Source organism: Gobio gobio, assembly GCF_949357685.1.
Source record: "Gobio gobio genome assembly, chromosome: 16".
Lineage (NCBI taxonomy): Eukaryota > Metazoa > Chordata > Actinopteri > Cypriniformes > Gobionidae > Gobio > Gobio gobio.
The window spans coordinates 41986874-42006762 of record NC_137109.1 but is presented as its reverse complement, the minus strand read 5'-3'; the positions used below and the strand labels follow the sequence as shown (position 1 = coordinate 42006762).

Below are 19889 nucleotides of genomic sequence, written 5' to 3'. Positions count from 1 at the left end.
AGACGTGAAAAGATTCAATATTCGTTCACCACCACATGCATCATGACTAGGGTTGGGAATCGTGAGAAATTTTCCGGTTCCGGTTCCGGTTCCGGTTCCGCCTAACGATTCCGGTTCCGATTCCGGTTCCATTAAAATTATTAAACAAATAGTGGTAAAGGAAAAAGGCACAATACGCAACTCAAACAATCCATTTTGTGTTTATTACTTGCTCTAAAATTTATTTACAGGTTGGCAATGTCAAAAAAGTCCTGTACTGTACATATATTACAGTATTAATTAAGCCATTCTTGCAACACATTTTTTTTCAAATGAACACCTCTGAAATTGTCTTATTACATTTTATCTCTCTGTCTCTGAATAAAACAAAGTTATAAATTATATTTATTAGTTATATTTATTAATTAGTTATATATTAATTTAATAGTAATTTAGTTATTCAGTGAACTTGTAAATAATAAATTGCAATTCAGCATTACAAAGGTAATTGTGCCTAAACGCTTACCTAAACCATGGTGACTCAACGGTTGACAAATATATATATATATATATATATATATATATATATATAGGCCTTTCACTATAAATCTGGTATAAGCCCTGTGGCACTCTGTGCTGTAGCAAATGTTTTGTCAAATTGCTAGTGCAGCCTCCTTTGCATGTTATTAACTTTTCACGTGTTACATTTTGCTTCATTATCATTCATTCTTTGGAAATGAATCCATACTTGTGACTTTCTCTTCGCTATGCTGGTGGTCAACGAGAAAATATCTGACGCAAAACCGTAAATGTGTAGCGCGAGGGCTTTCAGTGCTGAACTGCTGCACTCCTGGAAGCGGCAGGCAACGTAATTAATATTCATGATGAGGTGAGCCAGGGTTGCCAGGTTTTCACAACAAAACCCGCACAATTGCACAATCGTTTCACCCCGCGGACATGAAACACAGCCCGCGGCAACAGTGGAAAACGGGAAAGCGGGAAAATCACGGAGTTGGCAACACTGGCTGTCACTCGCTATGAAAGGATACGCTTCCAGCGCTTCGCACACACATTGCACCAGAACCGTTTTCGGAACCGAAACTTAGGAATTTCGCGCGGTTCTGGTATTTTTCAAAAATCAGTTTCGGTTCTGCATAAGAACCGGTTCTCGGTTCCCAACCCTAATCATGACAGAAATAATCACACAACTCAAAATATTCTCCTTCATGCTTCTGTTCAAATCTTACTGTCTTAAATGCATGTTTCTCTTGCATGAAAAGTAACTTTAAAATCCATATGAAAACAACGTGTATGGGTAGCGCCGCTCACTTTCTGTTCTGTGGATGGTGTTCTGAAACTGGTGTTCTGAAACTGGTGTTCTGAGGGGCTGCAGCTGGATATATCTCGACTGAGCAGAGCAAACAACCGCTAAAAATAGATCACATACATGCGAATGCTTACCTTGCATTATGATCATTATACTTGAGCGTTCACTTAAGCATGTACGTTTGTACGCATGTACATTATAGACATATTGAAATCAACTGACAATAGACAGCGCAGGACCAATAATTCAAACCTAATAGCTTATATTATAAACAGATTTCCTCAAATAAAAGTTAGTCCACATAAGTCAGCACGTTAAGGTATTGTTCATTACCACGGCAACTTCTTGTGTCCAGGTATGAACGCGCTTCTCGTGTATGAAAAGTAACGTGCGGTGACGGCAAAGAAAGCACCCATTCCCAGTTACTGCCTCGATCCTTGAAAGGCCTTGTCAGGCACTACGATCGACCCGAATTACAGACGGTTTCGCCGGCGCGTTTCCAAGATACAGCCGGTTACAGTTTCATCTGGTCTCATTCAAGAAGTACATTTTTTCCCACCCTGTCCATCAGGAACAAAAAAAACTATTCATTATTTAAGAGTGCAGGTTGCATTTGCTAGACACAAATAAAATAAATGCAGTCATCCAGTGCTCATAAGCACAGCCGGTGCCATTGTAACCTACTTTTTTTCCTTTAAGATCTCTATGGCAACATTTCAGTTCATGCATATCATTTGAATTTATTATTTCACTAACTGATTGTTTAAAATGTTGAGAGTGCAACAGACCAAAAAACGGTTAGACTAATGGTTTGTATCTATTCTGGAAGGAGACTAACCGTTCGAAAGCGCAAATAAATGAAGGATAGCTAATGATCACTTGCTACCCTTAACCTCAAATTAAATGTAGAGACTCTGATCTGAATTATTTAATACAAGTCACATCAGGACATAAATGCATTACTTAGTCAAATCAGCATGCTATTTCCCATAAGCTTTAGGTGCTGACATGACTCAACCCTGCAACAAAAGAACAAACTTGTGAAAGACTCTCTGAGGTCAGTAGCTCAGCTTTGTTTGGACATACAAATATAATCTGATTGAATCGTGATTACAGTCTCCTCGACACAGTTCAATCACACACCGGATTTGTCAACAACTCGCTGCTCTCACGCTCTTTGTTGATAAAACCGTGTGGAGCAGTAGCAGAGGATGATGCAACTGCTGTTCGGTTCGATCCTACACACAATATGTTCCTCATCATCACTAGCTACAAAACAACTTTGTGCTTTTCACACAACTGAAAGCAAAGTTTACCAAAAGTTTCCAAATCAAGCCTTGCATTTTAAGCCAAAGCCTGATCTTTCTGTAACCAAGATGAAAAATTCAGTGGCAAACATTGGTGGATGAATTACTTATTTAACCTAAGCCTAAAGTCTGCATAGGACTCCACCTTTTCTGTGAATTCAGAATATTTTACTAGGGTTGCACCGAAATTTCGGCCGCCGAAAATGTTCGGCCGAAAATGGCATTATCGGTTTCGGGCCGAAATAAAAAAAACAGCCGAAAACGTAAACTGAAAATAAATGTCACCCGCCCCTCCCATCCGTGCGCAAGCGCTTCGGTTTCACTCACGGTCGAACCGTTATCACGCGACGCGTCTGCCTATCAAAGATTAAGCATGTCAGTGGTATGAGAACAAATAGTGACGTATCCAGCTGAACTACCCATTGCCAGAAGCGACAATCCCCTTGACTACTGGCGAGCGAACGAAGGCCGCTTTCCATTGCTTGCACGGATTGCACGCAGGTATTTATCTGCCCCAAGCAGTGTTGCCAAGTCCGCGGTTTTCCGCGAGAGAGTGTTTGTGTGCACATGTTAGTTTGAGTGTGTTTTAAATGCAACTACAAAGCAATTGATGAGTAACTGTGAGTAACTGATGAGAAAAAACTATTTTATTTCATGGAACATAGAAACTTGAAGAATAATATTAGGCCTATAATCCGATATCCATGAGCCATGTCTGCGCTTTAACGTTGTCTGCTGAAATGACTCCAAAAGTGATTCCCGCCGGCTTGTCTGCTAGCTGGCTGCAAACTATGGAATGGATTTCCTGAACGGCGGCGCGCCTCAATGAGACACAGTTATGAGACACGCCCCCAATCAGGAAATCCATTCCGCAGTTTGCAGCAGGATAGCATTGAGCGGCATTGTGGCTAGCCAATGACAGCTGTGTGAAAATACTTCACACAGAAAACATTGCAGAGCAAGACAATGTTTGCTAAACCGTAATTCAGAGAGGTGGAAGCTCCCTCGCGTCGTAGGCTACAACACAACGAACGCAATCAAACACTTAAAAACGCAGACAAGTTCAGACAAGACTAGGGTGACATTTAAGAGAGAATAATCAGGGCTTGACATTAACAATCGCCATCTGCGTGTGTATTTCGGCTGTGGCGTGTAACACTCACACTAGCCACTTTGAACTTATTATGGTCTTCTCAAAAGCCATCTGTTATAATCGCGTTGCGCATTACAACCAATCACACGTGTTTCTATTGAGTTTATGAATATAATAAGAGGCGTTCAGATTAGCGGAGTTTTGTTCAGAGCGCGCACCGCTCTCACTCGCAGAAATCTACACTCAAAGCAGAGATGAATGTGCGATGTACGCAGGAGATTCATTCATCATACAGGGATTGACAGTTTTTGTTCTATTTCAGCAGCGAAAATAGTTTCAAACAAACACAGCAGAACCACAGCGCATCTGATATGACGGGCATTAAGGCGGCTTGACGTTCGCGAATTTAGGGACCGTCTCTAAAGTTACATAAAACATTAGTGGGCTATACAAGTTTCTAACTTAAAAGGCATTTGAAGAGAATGAGTCATAAAACTGACTGTGAAGTGTTCATCTAGGTGTCAGGTATGATGCACAACTTTTGGATTTTATATTGAATAAAATAAACTGGGAACTTATTTCACCAGGATACTGTATGGGCTCTTACACAAAATATGCTAGATTTAAATGCGTCACAGCTGATAGAACACTGATGAGAATATTGCTTGAGAATATATTTACAGAGATAATATTAGAGATTAGAGATATAATATTAGAGATTTATGCCATTGACGACGGCCATTATAAGGAAGGAAATCCCAAAGAATCTAGCTTAAAAAAAGTGCTTAGAGCTGCTTGATTTATTTTTTGTTTGTTGATTTTCAAATATAAATTGATAACCGTGATAATTTGGGTCACTATTATCATGATGTGAAACTTCCATACCATTTCATCCCTAATACATAGCAAACAGAGTTCTGGTATCGGAATCGGCCGATATCCAAATTCAGGTATCGGGATCGGAAGTGAAAAAATGTGGATCGGTGCATCCCTATATATATATCATATTTATATGTACCCACATAAGTATACGTTTTTAAAAGAAGCCATTTTCGGCTTCAGTTTCGGTTTTCGGTCAAGTGCATCCTAAATTTTCGGTTTCGGCCCAGAATTTTCATTTAGGTGCATCACCATATTTTACAATCTATAACCACTACCAAGCTGTATCGAGCAGTCTTCTCCTGTCCCAATGCAATGGGCAAAAAAAGAAAAAACCCTAAACAACAATCCTCACAGAGCACGCTCCCTTCAATTAGAGTGAGGCCAATTCTCAGTTTAGTCTTGGTCGTGATGCTGAATAACAATTCTTCACTGATACCACTTATTAGCTCAATCAGAGAAACTGGCCCAAAAATGTGACATCCAATGGACTTACATCAAAGTTGTTGAGGGCGTAGGCTAGCTCTCCTCCACCTGCAGGGTGGGAGAAGCTGGAGTCCTCGCTGCTGGTAGCCTGGGCAGCATTAGATATGCCGGAGACAGCGTTCTGCAGCTGCTTGTAGATTAGGTCCCGATTGGCCTTGTACGCGGCCACATCAGGGTGCTGCAGGCAGGCACGTGAAGCTGTGTACAGCATGGGGACGTTCCTCTGAAGGACGCCACGAGCTGCCGCCATTTGGTCTTTGTGATGGACGTCCTTGAGTTCCTGTCATATGAAGAGGGGGAAGAAGGAGAATTTAGGGGTGATGTTACATCCCTGTCATCAGGACATTGAAGCACTCAGAGCAAGGTACCTCCAAGGGCCAACACATACAGTCTAGCAAATCTGCAGCATAGAAAAACGTGCCATGTGACCGCTTCCGTTAAGCAGAGATATTGGCCGTGTTGGTCACTGTCTACTTTTTGAATTGACAGTCTACGTCCTGCATGAACACCCTCTAATTTCTAAAGTGTTCCTGTTGTTGCCCTGTACTTAAAGTCAGTGTACAGTGTTGACACAAATTGCTGTCTGTCAGAACACAAGTTACAGCTAAAAAAAAAAAAAAAAAAACACTAAAAACAACACTTTAGGCCAGGTTTGTACTATAGAGCCTGGTAGGAGGGGAAAAAACAAGACCCGCAAACCCGTGGCCAGAGTTATGCAAATCGTCCCCTCAGTTTATAAACCGTACTCACAGATTCAATGTATCCCTCAGTTTAACAAATCGGCCCCTGATTAATTCATACCCGCGAAATTCCAATCAGTGTGCTCAGATTTGTAAACTGCACCTTTGGTTTTTCAATCCATACCCACAAATTAATAAACCGCTTTAGTATAGTTGAAATGTTTTGAAGATGGGGGTCAATTTTTGTGTTTTCATGATCGCTCATTGCTGTCAAACCAGAGATCTCGCTAGTGCGGACTAGCCCTCACTAAAAATTAGGGGTTTAACGATATTCAAACCGAACCGAAAAAACGCGATACTCTCATGTCGAACCGAACACGCCACGTCCCCTGCTACCCCAGCCCAGCTCTCATTCACCTTATGCCACAAAATATTTTTTTTCTTCCTTGACATTAGATTAAATAGTAATTAGTACACTTTTAAGAACTAATAACAGCTGTATTTTACTAAATACAATAATGTTGCATGGTGGAAGGGCAAAGAGCCAGTTTCCCCAAAATGCTACCTTGGAGTCCCAGCAACATCGTCATTTTCGTATCTTGTTACAAAATTTTAAAAAAATCTGTTATGATGTGCATTCTGTTTATCAAGAGCAGTTTTCATGTTTCATTAGCAGTTCATGAAGTATTGTGTATTCGCCATGGTAACTGTTGTTTCCATAACCACAAAATGTCACTTTATTTTCACTTTATGTTATTTTGTTTATTTTAAAATTAGTGTGGTGGCTACTTTATAGTATTAACAAAAACTGCTATTTAATATCTTTAACTTATAGGCCTATTTATTTTTTTTGTTTTAGTCATATTGATACAATTAATATGTTTGTTAAGTAGGCTACAGTGGGACATTACTTTTACTGCTTTTTTTTTTACTGCTTTTTTTTAATGGTAAAATGAGTAGATTATTTCTGACTAGTCTGCAGACATTTATTTCATTCGAGTTTGGCTTCAGGTTTTCTTTAGAGCAGTTAGCATACCGGAGCAATGTATAAAGTTAAATTATTGCTGTTGTTATTAAGTTAAAAGTGAATCTAGTGTTATTATTGCTGGTGCCCGCCATGAACCCTCCTTCCGTAGCAAACAGAACCGAACCATGGCTCCAAAACCGTGACATGAACCGAACCGTGGTATAGGTGTATCGTTACACCCCTACTAAAAATGGATTCTGCTCTCTGTGGAATGAGGCATAACTCCTCTGAGATGGAAGAAAAACGTCTTTAAAAAATCTTTAGTACCAGAGCAATTTGCACCTTGGGAGTGAGGCCGCAGCATCTGCCGACTGATTCACGAAATTATAAATTTAGAAGGGACCAGTGTAGCATGAGAGGGGGAAAAAAATCACACTGAATAAATAAAATGAACAGCTCTACTCCATATTCAAACTGAGAAATAATTTACATTGTCAAGATACTATAATCCCTTTCAAATGGAAAACAAAATGTTCATTCTATTAATCAGTGAGCTCACCTGGAAAATGTATCCTAAAATTCATCACTGTTGACTACCGCTTAAAAAAAATCCGTAACACCCAATTCTCATACAATTTAAATGGATTTTGTCACTCTACCTGTTCTAACCCAGTCTTGCTTCACCCTCCCAGAACAGTACTAAGAAGATTGTTTGTGGTTATATGCATAAAATCGTTAACCAGAACTACATAGCTCTTCGCTCCACATGAGGGTGGAGGATGTAATGCTAGTCGAAGTCAGTACATCCCTGAAAGAATCTCATCTGATTATGAGAACATTGGGTGTGAGGGGTGGCTGCATTTTACCTGCTGCCTCTTGGCCGCCATCACATTCAGTTTGTCCACCTCTGGTTTCAGAGCTTTGTACTGGATACCCAGGTCCTGCTCAGTGCCGGCGTTCCGCACCTTGACCAAGCTTTCCTCCACCTGTGCGTCAAGTACAATAAGCCATTAAAGAAAAGAAGCCTATGGTCTAAAATAAATGTAATGAGACATTAAGTGTGACATTTAAAATTCATTTAGGTTTATCCTGCAGGCTTTTTATTTGTTACTCAAACTATTTTAAAAGGTCCTTTAGGGCAGTGGTTTTCAAAATTTAAGAGCATGCATTCCCCGAATTATCAGCCGCAAATGGCTTTTTCAGTTTTTGGCCAAAAGAAAAAAAAAAGGCCGAAGATATGCTGGCCCCCCCTCCGTGTTCAATGATCAGGTTTGACTCTGGCACAGCATGTTTTGTAAATATGCGAGCGGCTCCGCTTCCGAAGATTCACAGCTTCAAAGCAACTGCTCAGTGAGTGAAAAGCAAAGTCCGCTTAGATAACATGGCAACTTTAAAAAGTTCTCTGGACTAATTAAAAATAAAAATAGTAATATAAAAAATTTATTTATTAATGTATATGCAGGGATTCTCATAATTAACTGGTTAACCGACAGTTAATATTAGGGGTGTAACGGTACACGTATTCGTACCGAGCCGTTCTGGGACAGGGCTTCCAGTACGGTGCACTTGTACCGAACAGATCTTTAACAGAGTTCCCAAACGAACATATTAAGTATTCTCTCCATGTCATCACAAAATTCAAACGATAAATGCTGTTTTGATGCTCTTTAAAGGGATAGTTCACCCAAAAATGAAAATTTGATGTTTATCTGCTTAACCCTAAGGCATCCAAGATATAGGAGACTGTTTCTTCAGTAGAACACAAATTAAGATTAACTCCATCCGTTGCAGTCTGTCAGTCGTATAATGCATATGAATGGTGACAAAATCTATGAGCGCGCTCTCACTTCTAGTGAGTGAGGTCTGTCCATGATCTGGCATAGTTTACGCAAGCCAGATCGTGTACAGACCTCACTCACCGGAAGTGAGCGCGCTCAAGGCTGTTGGACATAGTGGTGTATTAGAGGTAAAATAATTATACAAATACGGTTCGGTTTCTCGCACAAACCGATCGTTTCCTGTCTTAAGACGTCAATGTGTCGTCATCAAATCAAACATCAAATTTTCATTTTTGGGTGAACCATCCCTTTAATGTGCGGGTCATAGGGGTGTGCGATATATATCGTCCGCAATAATATCATAATTGTTGTTTTAACGATGTGCGATCTGACATTATTGAGTATATCCCTCACACACACCCAGAGAGTGCACACACACACTACGTGATGTAGTTTTGTTGATTAGACTAGTACGGGTGCACATTAGGAGTACACGCTTTCACTGCGTGCTATATTTATATCATATAATATAGTTAATAAGATATCACAAAGATTGCAGTTTTTCAAATGTGATCTTGTTTAGTAAACTTGCATAAAATCAATAAGTTAATATTAAGTGACTTACAGTTTAGACTTCCATATTGCCTGTTTTTGCTCTATATCGCCACCGAAAAATTGTTCAAAAAAAGACACAGCACTGTATCTGCGTCTCTGAGCAAAACACAGCTGTTTTCATACTGAATGAATCAGCTTTTTGAACGAATCAATTGAATCGATGATTCAATGACTAATATAGATTAAGATGCTTAATGCTTCGTTCCTTGAATGAATCAGCTGTTTGAATGAATTGTTTGAATCTCAATGACTCACTCGTTAAACGTGACTTGCTGCCACCTACTGGCGGTTTTAAATTCACAGTTAAAGTATCTTTTCATGTTTTAAATAATTTCAAATATCAATATTATTCAACATTTTAGGTTTTAAACATCAAAACATTTCTGCATAACTGCAGGTTATTCATTTGTCACTTCTGAGCTGCGTGAATTATCAAACAGTAAACAGTCTGTGTAAATGATTTAAATGCCACTTCAGATGCAGCTTCTGTGTTTCCTCTGCACTGCAAAGATACATTTTTGTTGATACTTATTTAATTTGATTGGCAACAGCCCTATTTTGTCTTATTATAATTAATTTTTATTTAATTTATGAAATTGACACAAAAGATGTAAAAAAAAAAAAATCATAATTGATCAAGGTAAAGATGATTTCTGTCACTTCTGTGAACTGGCCACCACACAGAATATGAAGAATATCAAACTTTAGGAGTCAGCTGACCATGGCAGTCCTAAACCTGCCAAAGTACCAGCACAATAACACACTCAGCAAAATATCGTTTCATCTTCGTTATCGAGAAAATATCTGGATTTCTTTTTTTGTCAATATCGCACACACCCCTAACGGGTCACTGTATATGTGGGTCAGTACAAGCGGCGCGCGAGAGAAAGAGATAATCTCATCCTAAGACTAAACATGAATAAATCTTCTGAAGGTATGTTGAGGATACATTACAACGCACTGAAATGTATCATATGTCGTGTAATCGCTCAGTGTTTCAACGGCGGAAAGATGTCAATAAAACAGCTTGTAAACAATGTCACGTAGCTTAACATTTACCTCAGGCAAGTCATTCAGTGTCCACAGCTGGTTAGTTCACTAGACAAATGAACTCTTTTGCTAAATATATGCACTATATATTCATTATATCCTACTTAACCTGTTAGGTGATTTCCTGATTATTTAATCTATGTTTAAATAAATCAGTCATCTCAGATATAAATCTGAGAGAGAGTGAGAGAGTGAATTGAAAAGGAATCTATCGAGAAAAGCCTCAAAAGCAGGCATCAATAGTACTGAAAAATGATTAGTGACATAACCAGTGAACCAGAAAATGCCACCTACATTCAATTGTAATTCATTGCACCTCATTCAACCACAACAGTAAAAGCGAGAAAAAAAAAAAAAAAGCTTCATTTGATCATTCAAGCTGAGATTCCAGAACAATTCAATGAAGAAAACAGCAAGGGAAAAAAAACGCCTACTCTTCCATAAGAAGGCTTCTGCTTCCACTTGCACGTACGTCCATCATAAACTTCATGCGAAAAACACTGGCATAAAAATCTAATTGTAACACTGAAGAAAAAAAAAATTCACCTGTATCATATATTTCCAAGTAAATCTTTGAGAGGGACGTTTTTCACAGCCCTGCCAACATGGTGAAATCATTTTGTGCACAAACGTGACAAGACCTCTCTACGGTGAATCAAGGACTACACAGTGCGATTCAATAGCATGTTGCTTGCAGAAACAAAGTGAATGTAATCTAGTTTGTACCAAAAACCTATAGACTAAATGCAAACAAATCTAATATAAAACCGAGGCGTATGTGAGAAAGTGAAGGCTACAGCAAGTCCTGCAACATGCAGCTTCCGTGCAGGGTTTTCTTTTTTATATGAAGTGTTTATATTCACACACAAGTAACTGTGTTTGCTGCGCAAATAATTACTGCTGGAGGAAGTTCAATAAGAGTTGGGCAATAAAGCCTGAGGGCAAGAGAAGTACTGACACCAGTGCAGATGATGAACGGGATAAATAGGACAAAATTCTGGCGTCTTTGTGTATGCTTTACTCAGCTTTCTGGACCAAAGCCAGTTCCCTGTGGAACTCCCTTCGGCTTTAGCTTTTTTTCAGATCCAGAGACCTCCAAGGGTTAGCGTTAACGAACAGGGGTTATAAAAAGAAATCTGAAATCAGTGGTGGACTTAGTCTAAGTGCTACAGCAAGATATGAAGGTTCAAAATAACCATGCTATCAGACGACTCCAATGTAAATGGTAACACCAGTTATACGCAGAGAACATTTTGGCAAATTTCCAGCTAAAAACTTGCATTCCAACAAGTGTCACACACTTTAAAAAGACCAGATACTTTGCCAGAGAGTTTCTGCTGGTTGGCATGATGCAAGCCACTCCAAAGTGAAATGGAAATTGCCGGGCACACTCTGCCCATTTTCACATAACCCCTTCGGGCATGTCTAGAGTGATCAGAATCTTAAAAGAATCTCTCACCCAAAAATGAAAATGGTGTCATCATTTACTTTCGACAGACACCAAAGGTTCTTGCATTTCTCGTAAGCGAATGTGACAAGGCAATGAATATGCAAACGCATGAAATAGATTTGAGAGCAACAGCAGAGGGGAAAATTCTCAGTAAATATAACATCTTAAATTAAGACAAAGCAACCACATGGAGAGAGAAAACTTGTATTATAGGGCAACTCTCTACAATACGAGTAAATCACTTGTATATGCAACCAAATTTCACACTAGGCAAATAAAAATAAAAAATGTCTTTACGCAATGGATAGTAATTCGTATGATTTCAGTCACTGAAATTATTTATTATTATTATATTTGAGCGCGCCCTCTGTCACTTTCTCTCACACGTGCACTCAACGTGAGAAAGAGAGAGGCTTTTACACATGCCACGTAAAGAGAATTGACACACTAGATCTAAATGCAGGGCTCAACAGGACTGTCCGATGGCCAAGAGTTGACAAAACTGTCATTTAAGTTTATCATTTGCATGCGTGTTTTGGCCTTGGCAATTTAAACATTCAAGCGCAAGAAAAGGCAAAATATAACTTGCACGCGCCTGACAGAAATCCCAGAAAGTTGCGTCTGACAGGACACAAATAGTGAATTGAGCTCTTTCACGTCTTCTTGCGCGTAAACTGCCAATTTCTCACAAAATTATGTCAAAATGCCCGTCTTGACATAATTGCAGGTCTTAACTGTTGAAACTTTAATAAGGATTAATCTACGTTTAATTTATACAATGAAGACTATGCAGTTTTATTTTACATTTGATTAAGGCTTCAGTGTAGAGCAGGGGTGGCGAACTCCGGGCCTGGAGGGCCACTGTCCTGCAGAGTTCAGCTCCAACCCTGATAAAACTCACCTGCCTTTAGCTTTCTAGTAACCCTTCAGACCATGATTAGCTTGTTCAGGTGTGTTTGATTAGGGTTGAAGCAAAACTATGCAGGACAGTGGCCCTCCAGGACCGGAGTTCGCCACCCCTGGTGTAGAGGGTTAGGTGAGAATAATATAGACCAGTTTTACAGTTTTGACTGACAGCCCATGGACATTGTATATACTCTATGAAAAACAGTGTCTCTGACATCCACTTTAGTATTTCATGGAAATCCAGTCATATATGCTCATTAAAGCTACACTGTGTAACTTTTTGTCTATTCTTAGCTAAAAACACTTAGTTCTTTCAAAAATATATGTGCTCATTAATGTATATTTACTTCTTTCAAGTAATAAAGTACTCGTAAGTTTATAATATGCCATTGAAAATACATACGGGTGAGGGGTTCGAATGCAGGTCGCCATGTTGCCACTCCATCTTGAAAGTACATTAGCCAAAGAGGGACATACCCGTAAATTCAAGCTTCGCCTTTCGCGTTCAAAATTCCCTCCCTCGCGCATGTGCGTGTCGACTTGTTCAGACTTGTCTGGTGCATGTGCAGAGAGTTTATCTCAGCAGCGTCCAGTAACAGAGTTATACGGAGTTTTCCTGGCTTGTTTATTCCTCAAAAGTCTGTTTTTCCTTGTGTGGCATTTCTGTGCGTTAATAACTCCGTAAGTAATAATATTTATTGTCATTGTAGATGTGTTTCAGAGTGTGTCATCGCTAGGGTTGGGTATCGTTTGGGTTTTTTTCGATTCCGGTGCCAAACCGATACTTTTAAAACGGTTCCGGTGCCTAAACGGTGCCTGATCCGATACTTTTTTTTTTTTTTTTAATGGCCACAAAACGAGGTGGATAACATTAAATGGCTTTTTATTTATTTATTTAAATTGAACCATTTATTAAAAGTTTAATGTATACTTAAATGTATGAATATAAATAAATACAAAACACAATTGACTTATTTACAAATTATAATTGACTTATTTACAAATTCACAGTAAAACCTAATAGCCACCTAACCCAACTACAACAAGCCTAATATAACTCTAAATAACAGTTACAGTAATAACAGCAGTTAGCCTAGTCTGTATTCTCGGTCTGCTACTAACCAGCTTCGAGCTTCAGCTTTATTTTGAAATATGATCATTTTCTCTGGCTAAATACTTTAGAACGCATCGCCTTAATGTTTCCATGACGACGCGTCATGTTTCTCACATGACACAGCAGCCGCAATAGCGCTGACAGCTCAGCTGTATCGGGTTTATTTCGTTTTTTCTTTTTATTCAAAATATTCACAAACTTCTTAACTGTGTCACGAACTATCTGATGTTCAAATGTGTGAGTCAATGTGTGTTAGTTGATCTATAAAGCGCAATGGGCGGCGCCATGTTAGTTTGCGCCTCAGAATCGGATCTGTCGGATTTACAACACTTGAGTTCATTCTCGGCTTACGAAATACATGAAAGTAAGTGACCAGTGAACTGGAAGAAGAATAGAGTAAACGATATAGCTACTATATAATGTGCATTTATCTGATGTGAATAAAACATGTAACGTAGTCAAATTATAACCGCCTGAAAGGATTGTCATTGCCGCTTTCATAGACATCAGTGTGTGTTTTTTGCTAGTAGCCTACTTATGAACATTTAAATGTCTGAAACCTGAAATAAACATGATGTCGTTGAAAACACTGAATAGTTGTCATGAGTTGTGATGTGACCAGCGCTGAGCGTGTCTCTGGCTCGGTGCCAGCCAAAGCACCCGAAAGCGCGTTTGAATTTTGGCACCGAAATGAGGAACCGAAATCTGCGTTCTGATTCGGTCCGGTACATACCGGTTATATAAGTACCGGTGCCATATTGGAACCGGATTTCGGTACCCAACCCTAGTCATCGCGTAATTCAGTTGATGTCACCTCAGAAGTATTTTTGTGTCAACATACAATAGCGTAATGCTCACCTATTTGAATAATCATTCAGTTATTTTGTTATCAACAATGTTTATTCGTTTATAGAAAATATTTGCTTGTAATGTATGTTGATGGATACATGTATCAGGTCTGATCGGCATATTAACAATTGTTATACAGAGCGCACTGCAGTGCTAAAGCTGCACACACTTTGATAACCTGACACCGCTTGTTAGCAGCAGCAGCGGCAGCTCCGCTCCTTTTAATGCAGCTGCATTTAGCGCCTATATATGGTACAATAAGCTCTGGTTTACGGTTACATTATACAAATGTAACTTATAAGTATAGTTATACAGTTCTTAACTGTGTATCTTCTGTCATGTCATTATCATGTATATTTACCATGTGTGTATGTGGTGGGCCGTTATCGGCATTAACGTGAAACGCTTATCGGGCAATAAAAAAAATATATCGCCGTTAATCTATTCTCAAATTTGGGTTGGGAGCTGGGTCTATACTACGCAAGCTATGATGACTTTCACCTTGATATTTTAGCGCGGATGTATACCTAGACGAATTGCACTGTAGGGGCGAGAACGAGTCTTCGAACCTGTGTGTATGCCTACAAGTGTTGTCAAACATATCGATATTTCGCTATGTATCGATACTGAAATATCTGAAACGATACAATACTCATTTTCTACAGTATCGATTCCAGCTGGGCTCTCCTCTCCGACCGCCTCCTCTCATTCAGTCCGTTTAATCCTCTGAACATGGTGAATGGGTGTTCTGCTGGACTTTTGTAAGTATTGGTGTGACCGGTCTGAATTTTGGGCGGAGTTGCACATATCGTTAATTCTACTAATTCCCGCAGATTTCGCGCTTGCATCTGAAGCGCATACACACATACCGTAATAAAGCCGCCTCTGACATACAAGTGCAAAAATGAGCTCCTTTTTCCAGCTTATTAATGGTCAAATACACTCAAAAATGTCTCAATGCCCATCTTGGTGAGTTTTAACGTAAACAGTCGTAACCAGCTCACAGGAACAGTGGGATCCATGCGTGCGTCAGGTCTTAAAGGGACAGAAGTTGTTTATTATTCAAACTACAAAAAGACAAACGATCACTTACGAGCACACATATTCTGAATGCCTTCGGCAGAATTCAAATGAGCCATTTTAATCTAGATTAAAAACTTAATCTATGCCCACCACTAATAAATAAATAAAGAAACATTTCGATTTTGGCTACAATGGCTAAAAAAAAAATGTATTGTAATGCGACTTTTATTCATCAAGTTGTCACCATTTCTGACCAAATTTACAATTAGGTAATGTAGCAACGTTACACAACAAACTTACATGATCTATCTTAAGGTTTTCTTTCAGTTTAAAACATTAAACTATGTGCAAACAAAAAATATATAGGCCTAAAGAACAAAAGCATTATAACCTCAAGCAGTGCAAGCGAAAAAAAAAAAAAAGCAAAAAAAAAAAGACTCCAGTTATTGTGCAGAATGTACATATACACGAGTCTGTATATGGTTATCGTGTTTATATTGTTTCACATTTTCATGTTGAGAAAAACAATAACAATGTGGATGATATTATTCTCGGGTGAGAAACGCGCCCCGCTGACAGACGTTGCATAGACACAAAGATAATGGTGTTAAGCGACGTTACTAACAGCACTTTGTGTTTTCTGTTCTTAAACCTTCGACGAAACTTAAAGGAAGCATTTGTCTCGAGATCATTTTGCTGCCATATAAGTTCTGGCTCTCGCACAGGGCACAGCTGTGCTTACCTGCACTCGTGAATGCAGTAATGGACTGCTGTCTTTCCTCATTCAACTGGGTTTTAGATTTCATGTGATTTCAAAAGTAACTCCATTTTTGAAGATCATTTTCAATTTTCATCAAAGAAATTCCAAACATCGCGAGGCAAACGACGACATATGTGATCAAATACAATCAACTTATTAACACGCTCCACAGCGCCACCCAATGGATTTAGTTAGAACTGTACGTTTTAGAAGGATTTATAATTGATTCACTGCATTTACGGCCAACTCTAATAGTATTTTTACTTTTCAAATATTAATTACAGATCGAATATTCGTGACCACCCCTAATTATTATTATTACTTTATGAAGTACATTCTAATGTGCAGTAGTAATAATTTGTAGTCATATCTTCAATTTAGACCAAACTTTTATTTTGGCAGGTTGTAATGAAGAACTTGTAATAGATGAAACTGTGGCTTTTTCAGCTTTAATATTTCACAGACAATAGTCCATATTAATTCATTGTACAGCCCTAATTTTGAGCCATTCATCCAAAACTCTGTAACACTCCACTGTAATTCCTTCCACGTTTTCCCGCATTGGAGCTTTGAATTTGAAAAGGACAGCATTTATTTGAAACATATCATTATAAATGTTTTTACTGGTCATGTTTGAGCAATTTAATACATACTTGCAGAATAAAAGTATTAATTTCTTTTAAAAAAAAGAATAATTAAAAAATAAAAATAAAACTTTTTACTTTTAGGTCAACTAATTTGTCAAGGAGTAAAAACATGTGCATGCATCTCACCAGTTTGAGCTGAAGCAGAAGCTGGTACACATCAGCCATGTCCGCCAGCACAAGAAGATGAGTGACAGCAGAAAGAAGGGCACGTGCAGCACGGACCATATTGCCCCTCTTAACTGAAGAACAGGGATCCTCTGCAAACTCTCCAGAGGCCATCTTCATGGAATCTCCTAGAGAAAAAGATTAAACACAAAGACTCATTATTAGTTCATTTGTCCTTTCGTAGCACTCATGATGCAAGAGCAGCAAGGTCAAAGGAAATGATCATTTCTCAATGTGGAAGACGACAACAGATAACTTAACATCTAAAGATGCAATTAAATCCAAATCGTTCCTTTGAAATGCTGAAGACTGGGACCTAATTATTGTCCGTTATTTGATTAAATTCTGCCTCTATTAATTGACAATGATAATACCGTCCAAGGTCATTTGCGAGACAACACAAACACACTACAGCACGACATACAGATGCTTACTTTACCCAGTAAACAATGAGCATAACGGGCAAAACATAAATAATTCCCAGTAACAAAGAGCTACATAGGGAGCTGTGAAACTTAAAGGGTCATGAAACCCTAAAACAAATTTTTTTTAAATGTGAACAGATATGTACAGGCTGCACATCACTGAAAGTACTAAAAACTCTCATACATTTTATTAACAAGTGGAAATTGGTTATTTTTGAGTTTGAGCAATTTCGTTATTTCGGCTTGAAAAGCAAAGTCTAAGCAATGTCATAGAATCTGATGTAGAAGCGTGCATCCGGTGTGTGATGGGCTGCCGACACGATTCTATGTCAGCTGGTTCTGATCACTTTTCTGCATTTTTTCATGAGAATTAACTCTTTTAACCTCTTAACTTGCGCCCCTATTTTTGAGCATTTTCTGAAAACGACAGACAAATAAAAATGTCTAAAGCTCTTAAAAGGTCCCATGGCATGACATTTTCATTTTATGAGGTTTATCAACATTAATATGAATTCCCCTAGCCTGAATACTGTCCCCAAGTGGCTAGAAATTTTGATGGGTGTAAACCGAGTTCTGGCTGTCTTTCTCTGCCTTTGAGAAAATGACAGCTCAGACGAGCTTATCTTGAATTTTCCTGTTATGACGTCATAACAGGAACAGTTACCTCCCTTTCCTCCGCCCAGAGAATTTGGCACGCCCATGCGAGTGCCATATTTGTTTGTCCTCGAGTAATCATGGCTTGTGAACGAGTGAATGTTGGCAGTTTCTCAGTGTTTGGATGTACAAATGAAAACAAGTATTTTTTCAGTTCCTTCTGATCTGTGATCAGTGATTTCTGATGTGTAGCTAATTATTCAAGTTCACACAGAACTTTATTATTTGTGCGCACGCTGCGGCTTCTCTCTCTCCCAACAGAACGGTGTTTTCGTGTTTTCTATCTTGTGAGTCAGTGTTTTTGTACGTCTTCGTCGTGTCTATCTGTTCTAAAATGTGCATACAGTCGTGAGTTTCTGCTCAAAATCGGCAGAGCCAAATCTTTAGAGATAAACCTCACGCCCGCCGAAGCTCGGGCTGCACTGACCGGTCGGCCTTCGAACTTCACCGACCCCCAGTACTACATCTGGCCCACAGCGGAGGCGCCATACGCGGCGCAAGATTAAGCAGAAGGGGGGTAAGCGTGAGGGTAACTTATCCGGGCTAGGCTAGCCAGCTATCCCCACCATAAACTGGATCACATTCGATTACTGCGCTGTTGTGTCTTTGTTTGCGCTGTGTACTCAATGTGCGTCACTGACGCTTTTCATATGATAGGAAAATATCTAAAAATAATGCTATAATCAACACTTACTCGTTCATCTCGACAGCTGTAATGGTACATTACATGTAGGGCTGGGCGATATGGAGCAAAAAATATCTCGAAAAATAATCCCCAAAAAACTACTGCAAAAACAAATATGCCAATTATGCCAATTTAATGAAGTGCAAAGAGGTAGGCAGCTCACGTAGGAACAAAGTGCTTTTGCGACATTTAAAAAAAAAAAATCCCTGTATACAAAAATAATAATTTAACTGTAAAATAAAGGAAGAAAAATAATACATATTGCCTTTTCCTTCAAAAATAAAACAACTCAACTCAAGGTAGGCAGTGCATATAGGAACAAAGTGCTTCTGCGACATTTAAGATGAAAAAAAAATCCCTGATTACGTAAATAATTTAACTGTAAAATAAAATAAATATGTATAAAGCCAAGTTGTTCAACGACGGAAATGGGTGCCATGTCCACCGCTATATGAAATGCCACGGACTCAGTGATGCTACACCACCTTGCGCTCTTTCATATTCTACACTCCACGTTAAAGATTTGTGGAGTGTTATCTGTGTAGTGTTTGTAGTGTGTGGGGTGTTGCCAGAGCTAATGGGTTTAGTGGCCGGGATCCTTAGTCTGGTGCACTCCTCGTATGCGAGCTTGTGCCTTGTCTGTAAATGGTGGAAAAGGTTTATGGTACTAGAAGCTTTGGTTGGCACCAACTTTCGGCTTTCATGGCAGTAGACATCGGTCTGTTGTTCGTCCGACGCCTTAAATCCGAAGTATCGGATAGACAACATCCAAGGGAGGGGGAACAAAAGTAAGGAGGCGGGGGGCGAGCGAGCGGGGGCGAGCACAGCACAGAGAAGGCAAACAAGCAAAGTGGCGAAATAAGAATTAAATATAAACAATATATACGATATGTCAAAATCCATATCGTGTTTAAAAAAAATATCTCTATATATTTTAAATATCAAGATATCTCCCACCCCTAATTACATGTGTTACAAAGTTGGTAGAATAAGGAGGAAGACAGGCTCGGTGTGACTGGGTCTCGTGTTTATTCAGAACTCTCAGATACA

At 39.1% G+C, this 19889-nt stretch overlaps 1 protein-coding gene across 1 annotated transcript in view; it reads right to left on the bottom strand.

Moving 5' to 3' along the window:
* ctnna1 (catenin (cadherin-associated protein), alpha 1) overlaps nucleotides 1-19889 on the bottom strand; it is a 113534-nt gene that overhangs the window by 83438 nt on the left and 10207 nt on the right. The window contains exons 4-6 of the mRNA XM_079839271.1: nucleotides 17037-17203; nucleotides 7585-7704; nucleotides 5082-5351 (exon numbers count right to left, since the gene is read on the bottom strand). Of these exons, the coding sequence (XP_079695397.1) occupies nucleotides 5082-5351; nucleotides 7585-7704; nucleotides 17037-17203 (557 nt within the window). The remainder of the gene's footprint in view (nucleotides 1-5081; nucleotides 5352-7584; nucleotides 7705-17036; nucleotides 17204-19889) is intronic.